The following is a 7557-nucleotide window of genomic DNA, read 5'->3' as shown; positions in this document are numbered from 1 at the left end:
CACTGTAAAGAAATTTGAGTCTCTACAATGATTCATGTCTGCAATTGAATTAAACGGGATTTTTTTTTAATTGGTGGAATTGCCCATTAAACGGGGTATGAACTGTAAGTAATCCCAAGTCTGGTTAAGTGTCGTGATTGAACAGGCCTGTCTGAGTCTTATCCCGGTGGACTTTATCAAAAATGTAGGCGCTAATTTTGAATGTGCGTGAGAATCGTTAGCAGAGAACTGCGTCCCGCTCACGTGCCGAGAGTCCAGCACGCCTGCGCCACACTAACAAGATGGCGGAGAGTGCGGAATTGAAGGTAAAGCGTAGCCACAAAATTACTATTGATATCTAACTCAAAACGTTCTTGGTTCATTTGTGCGGCACGTGGTGTGTGGTGTTCAAACGGAGCGACGGCCCCGGTGTGCCTTAAGCGGGACAGCTGCGTTACCAGCTTTGCCCCAGGATGGAGGAGCATTGTTATTGTTGTGATGTTGAGACTTGGTGGAGTCAGCTGGAGTAGCTGGCTGTAGCTAACGAGCTTAGCTAACGTAGCTGGGTAGTAGCTTCCTCCTCACTTTTAAATTAGATTTGTCGAAACATGTGGACCCTAAATCTCAGTTGAGACGGTAGTGTACATTTCGTACAAGGTGTATGTTTGTTACGGCCCGGTTTTGTCGCTTAAATTCACACATAAGGCACGATATCTGTCGTAGCAGCAGATCGCTAGCTGGATTTCTGTTTTTGCTTGCTAGCTGAGGTTAGCTGTCCGCCGCCGTGCTGCGTAGGCTGCCAGCCGGCTAGCTCGCTTTGCTTTGCATAAAGCTTGACAGGCTGGGTTACAGCTAGCCTGTGAGCTAACCTTGAAGTCGATCAAAGCCAGACAGATCTAAAGATGATGGTCGTTTGTCTTGTTTTTGAGACGTACTGAGTCTGGCTTCTACAGAGCGTTTGTGGGCGCATATTAAACTGCAGTGGTCTGGTCAGAAATGAGGGCTAAACCTCCGCTGCCATAATCGAGTTGCTGGTGTAGTTAGTTAGCTAACGTTAGCCACCTTAGCTAGCTGGCTAGCTTTCTTGGCAGCAGACAGATATGTGAATGCAGAGAAAGCAAATACCAACATAGCTGATGTTTTAAAAAAAACTCAATTTTTACTCATCAAGTCTCTGTCTGGAATTATGAAGTTAAAGCTTTTGCGTCAACGCAAGGCATGAGCTAACGTTAAGTTACCGGGAGAGGCGCAATCAGCTGTTGTGGCTCTGACCCAAAGATTTCGCCTCTGACATTTATTTTGTATTTTGAATGAGAAGTAGTTAATGAATGTTGCCCGGTGTGGGGCGCGTAAATGCTTGGTTCATGTTGTGCTTGATCAGCGACAAGAAAATATTTACTGTCAGGGCACATATTTAGGTAACGTAAGCGTTTGAGCCTGTGTGTGAAACATGTTAGCTGATGTTGGTGTACATATTAAATGTCACTGTTCAGTCACCGTCTAGCTCTAGATTCTGTACAGAGTTGTGTTCATCACCGGTTGTGTCCACAGCGATGTCCAGTGGACTGGGTTTAGCCAATACTGTAGTAGGTAACCTAAAGGCACCAAGTTTCACAGAGAGGGATTTCTGTACTTGAACACATCAGAACGCAGCAGTGAAGTCCAGACACCGAGCTGGTTTACTCGCTTTTAGTTCGAAATGGAAATGTAGACATATTTAGTTTTGAAATGAATTTGAAAGTGCTGCGAGAAGCTGGTGTCGCTGAATGACTAAGTAACCCGAAGTAAAGCATTTAGGTTATACACCTAAAGCACTGCAGTTTGATTTGCTTGAGGTGTTGATTGAGTGTTACCTTTACCGTGTTTATCTCTGGCATATGGAAGCTCATTTCCGCCAAGTAGAGGAGAAAAAAAAAATGTTTTTTTTTTTATTATTATTATTTATTTGTTTGTTTTTTTTTGCTTTTGTCTCCCCTGTTTCTGGCAGCAGTATGTCAATGTATTGACTTGGTGTCTCGAAATAATGACTTACTTATTGGAAATATTGACTTTTATCTCAAAGTAATGACTTTCTTGAGATTTTCAGATACTGTTTTGAAATAATGAAATAAGTGAGTAATTATTGGGGATAATGTTTCATAGTCATTATTTCGACATAGTCAATATTTTAATAATTTTATAATAATTATTTTGATATTTTAGGTCAATATTTAGAGGTACTGTGTCAATATTTTGACATTCTGCTGCCAGAAACAGAAAAGGCTTACCAAAATAGCTCACAGGCCATTATTTTTCCCCCTCCTCTACCTGACAGGAATGGGCTTACATACTTTGGTTTGTTTTTTGGTTTAATTCCCCACCAGCACACCCTCTCACCTTAAAGCTGAGAACATGTAACATTTTTTGTTTTTCTGATCAGAAGCTTTTTAGGATAATTTTGTTTTTGGTAATGTTTGGTAGTTCTTATTGTGGATTTAAAAAGTCAAGCTTTTAACAGCCTGTACATCATTTCTACTAAAATGGCTAAAGCCTAACATGTTTAGTTAGCCCATTTGCTGCTGTTACTGTTGCTTGTTTTTGCTATTAGGCAAAGCTGTATTAAATGGTATTTTTTATGTTTGCAACTGATGTAACTGCAGCTTCAAAATTAAAATTCACATTTTGCAACACTGCAACAACACTGCAGCATGGCTTTATCTGTTTACCAGTGTTGTTAATGAATTTCCTACTGTTTTAATGAATTCTAAACCTGCAATTACATGTAACTGTAAAAAAATGCAATATAGGTGAACTTTGTAGTGACGTATAGCCTTTTTTGTTACGAAAATAAATAATTTAGATTAAGGCTGCAACAACTACTTACATCATGGATGACGTTGACAGTAACTGGTGAAAACAAATCGTGTTGTCGAGTAGTTGGCTAGATTACAATTGCGCTTCCCATTTACATTTTCTTTGCGTGATTGAAACTGGGAAATTACAGATGGCAGAAACTACAGTACAGGGGTGTGTACGACACAGCAAGTCAGCAACATTACTTTAAGGTCTTTTAAAAGACGATTTTCTGTCAGATGTGTAAAACCTTAACTGGCATGACCGTCATGTGTGAGGATCTTCGAAAAATTATCCTGCGTCCACGACAGCAAATTACAAAAGCCCAACATGAGTAACTGCTAAAACTGAAAAAATCTGTGTTCATAATTTAAATAAACTGTGATAATTTAAAAAAAAAATGTTTGCGTTTTGGTCTCCAACCTATGTAAAAAATTATGTTTTAGGTCACTCTACAGGGTGGAGATTTTTAAAACACTAAAAACTTTTTTTTCTGTGGTTTCATGTGGACGGATGTTTTTGAAAACGCTGACATCATGCACGTGGTTATTGCTATTTCACAAGTGGTGAGAATGCTTTAGGACACTGCACGTCTTACATGGCTGTTCGTGTGTGCTCAGTAATATCAGGTTTGATTATTTTATCTGAAAGAGTCAGCCTACCTCTGTAAAATTACTAAGTTTTGTGGGTTTTCTTTTTTGTTTGTTTGTTTGTTTCTGTATTTTTCACACTGACTAAAATTCACGAGCAGTGTAGAAGATCCCTTGTTAAAAGAATTTTTTTTTTGACACCTCTGATTTAGATAGAGTACGTGTTTTGCGTTTGAAAGAGTGTTGTGCAAAAGGAAGAGAAATCCTTGTCTTTTCATGTTATTGAATGAAACATGCTTCTTTTCTTGGTTAGTCAAAGTCGTAATGGACTGATTAATTCATTATGGAAAGTTGTTACCTGCAGCTCCAGTGTAGATTAATCAATAAAGTAATCAATAGATTATGTCTATAGTATAGTCCATTTTAAAAAATACTATCAAAAACGTAACGTAACTGCCCTGCACTGAATCCAATTAAACAGGACTCTTTATGCTCTCTTTGTAATGAAATATGCAGTTGTTCAGTGGTTTTTTAAGTACTGACAACATCCACAATATGCTCAGAAACAGGTAATGTTACATAATGTGCCATATGTTATAACAACAATAATAAATACCATCACATTGCCCACTGTACCTCTTGTCTTCATATCTGGTGTGCTGTTTGTTTGAAAAGAATAGAAATGCCACCACAAATGAGTACGCATGCGCAAATATGTGTGCAAAATAAAAATAGGAAAAATATGATTGTCATTTATAGTTCCAATATCATTGGAACATAAATATTAAAATTTTCTTGTTTATCTGCAAATAATATATTGGCTGCCAACACATCATGCGCCCTAAAATCCTGATCATCAGGTAACCTAATGTGCTCTCATATTGCCTAGTGTAAAGTCAAGACTGAATGCAATGGAGTGCAGTACAAGATGTTCACAATTCGTAGCATCCTTATTTATATATCATTGCAAGTTTTATACTATTGTACAATAATGTCTTGTGTCTTGTAGTGTAGTGATACAGTGTGTGTGATGACAATGAACTAGAGCTGGTACTGAAATTATAAACTGCAGTTCTGATTTTGGTGTTAAAAATGCTGCTGATCACTATGGCGGGGAATTCAGCCCCGTCCTATAGGGCTGGTGTCCAGCAAAGTTTGGTGAATTTCCCTGTTTAAACACACCTAGTAAACCTGACAATTAACACATGAGTTGACTCAGGTGTATTTGAGCAGGAAAACCACCATCTGTGTTGGACACTGACCCTCCAGGACTGGAACTAAATAACCCTGCTCTGTGCAATAGTGGCATTGTGCATTCTATATGCAATAATACCCACCAAGAAAAACTATTTGCAAATCTGGCAATGTTCAACAGATACTGGACAAGATGTTTTCAGCTTTCAGTGAATAATTGTCAATGTTCAGTTTCCCTAATTGCGTTTAGGTCACTATTGAGCATGTCAGACATTTTTTCTGAATCTCCCACAGTGCACTTGTAATTTTTAGTGAACACCGTTGATCACTACATCAGCTGCGAGCCTCCTGTTACTACACAATGGAAAGAGGAATGTCATGCTAACAGTGGCAGCTGAGCTGTGACTTTCTTGATAGTGACTTTCTCAATTATCTTGACAAACTGAAGACGGCAGTGCTGCTCATCGTTCAGCAAAAGCACTGAATGGTGAACCAAGAAGTAACTGTGTACTGTAGGTTGTTTTTAGTGTTGTGATTTGTAATAAAGTTTTTAGCTTGTTCCATGTCCCCTGTACTTTTCAGAGTGTGGTGCCCATGTCTGCGGCTACAAAAAATACTAATACTAATGTTGTGTTACAACATAGTGAACTATGCTGAAACAGGTCGCTTGAGAAAGGTACTGTAAGAGGATGTCAGTCTGTCAGCGTAAAGAGCAGCCAATGGTCAGTAATTCTGGCCTGTTTTTCTGTGTACATCGAAAACATGCTCAGGCATTGTTTTTTTGTTGTTGATTTGGGTGTTTTGTTGTTTAAACAACCTGCCTACCTCTCTTAAGCTCCTCCCTCGCCTGACAAGTTTTTAGGGATCTTTTTTGTTTGTTAACATGATTTTTGTTGTTGTTGTTGTTGTTGTTGTTGTGAATGTTGCAAACATATTTAAAGGAATGTCTTTGAGAATATATCGTATTATATTCAAAACATATACTTAATGATGTAATTCTTAAAAAAAAAACTATCATAATAAAATCATAAGCCTCAGTAAAAGCTTAGACAGTTATTGTGATAAAATAAATTTATATCAGTACATGCCTAGTTACAGCCTACATTTCTTGGTCCTCCAAGCATAAGCTTATCCCTTGAGTATCCTAGTATTTTTAGTTGGTTACTTACATGCTTAGATGTTAACCTTTACCTTTTTTTTTATTTATTTCCTAATCTTTTACTTTAAAGTCTTGCATTAACAAAGTGTGATACTATGTGTTGTGAGGATACAGGATAGGTATGCATGGCGATATGGTAAAGAAAAGGATTTGGTGTTGAAAACAACTGATCTCATTCTTCTACATGTTTCTCTCATCTCGTATCTCAGCGCAGCAGTGCTGCTAAGATAAAAAAATAAATAGAATTTCAAACAGAAAAATAAGATTATCTGCTGTCCAGTGAAGTGTTTGTCATGTTGTTGCTGTGATGTTCTATAGAGATCTATAAAGTGTTTTATGCCCCAAAATATTCTCTGTCTAAAAATCAGGGAAGTAGTGATGGATCTGTTTATGCTTATACCCTGGTAGATTTGATTCAGTACTGTTATGTGTTTTTGAGATCTTGCTTTAATGCTTGATGGTATTTTTGTGGAGAGGAAGTTCCCTAGTGACTAATAACATCCTCTAAAGAGAAGATGCTTCCTCCTTAAAACAGTGTCTCTCTGTAGGCATGTTTCTATATGTCAGAGTGTACTGCTTCGGAATGACCACACAAAATGAAACCAAAAGGGGAGGTTTCTTAATTCAGCCGCTAATGCAGGAACTGAATGTACAAGGTCTAAAACAGCCTGTAAATGGTTTGTTAGGTACTTTGTTGTGCTGTGTTCAGTGGTGTTGTACTTTGTTCCAGATGCTGCCTCTAACAGGCTGTTCTACGTTTGAATTATAACTTCTGTACTACAGTCCTTTGAATTCTTACTTAAATGTTTCCAAATAATTCAGCCTATAGAGCAGAAAGGCTGTTTTTTTAGGATCCTTGGCTCAGAACAAGGTCCAGCCTGCTTCTGCAAGAATGGCAGTGAAATAGCTGTGTTGAGCCTTACTTCAAAGTTCTGTGATTTACTAAATGGAGGTAGACTTATAGGTTAATAGTTATGGTAGAGCGGTTTTCAGCTGTGCTTAATGTACTAAAAAACAAAACTACAGATAATTCACTCAAGACGAACATGTAAAAGAAGAAACTATTCAAACTCTCTACTAAGAGATCTCTTTAGTAAGAGAAACGCAGCTCATACGTGTGTGCTATTTCAGGATAAATTTGTTAGAGGATTGAATCAAATTAATTTTTCACCCTGATATCCAAACCAGCATTTTCTATTGATATCATTTTCTGCAGTATCGGCTTAATACTGATAGTATTAACGCCAGTATCAGAATATGGCATTAAAGTTTTAGCTGGAAAACAAAGCTGTAAAAACATAAGAATAACTTTTATTTTAAAAATTGCTTTCACTGAAGTAAAAAAATCTCAAGGCGTTCTTAAACCTCTAATTAAAGGTTTAATTATCATGCATACAGTGTATTTTATGGTTCCCAGTTCTGGGAACCTTAAACTCAGCACTTTTTTAAGGGATGCACAGACATGAGAATTGGAAGATGTAGAAATTGATAATCAATCTACCTGGATTAGAATTACACAAAATGTAACACTTATTCGTAGAGGGTTAAAGACACACTGTAATATAAAGAACACATTTTTAAAGCAAATATCTACCTTTATCATTATTATTATTTTATTCACTGATTGATTTCTGTCCGTCTTAGCACACCTGATTCAATTTGATAGCTAATTGTCAGGTTCTTTATGGTCTGACGTGTTTCAGCAAAGAAAACACAAATAAATGCATGGTGGCCCCAGGGCTTAAGTACATACTTCATTTTAAGGCCTTCCCTCTATAATATTCTGTGCTGTGGTGTTCTTTC

General features: G+C 37.4%; 1 protein-coding gene across 1 annotated transcript in view; it reads left to right on the top strand.

The window, feature by feature from the left end:
* The first annotated feature begins 258 nt into the window (after positions 1-258).
* Positions 259-7557, top strand: part of pias1b (protein inhibitor of activated STAT, 1b) — a 28097-nt gene continuing 20798 nt past the window's right edge. The window contains exon 1 of the mRNA XM_036584625.1: positions 259-305. Coding sequence (XP_036440518.1) covers positions 282-305 — 24 coding nt within the window. The 5' untranslated portion in view covers positions 259-281. The remainder of the gene's footprint in view (positions 306-7557) is intronic.

Source organism: Colossoma macropomum, unplaced genomic scaffold (assembly GCF_904425465.1).
Source record: "Colossoma macropomum unplaced genomic scaffold, Colossoma_macropomum, whole genome shotgun sequence".
NCBI classification, from domain to species: domain Eukaryota; kingdom Metazoa; phylum Chordata; class Actinopteri; order Characiformes; family Serrasalmidae; genus Colossoma; species Colossoma macropomum.
This window is presented reverse-complemented; position numbering and strand designations above follow the sequence as displayed.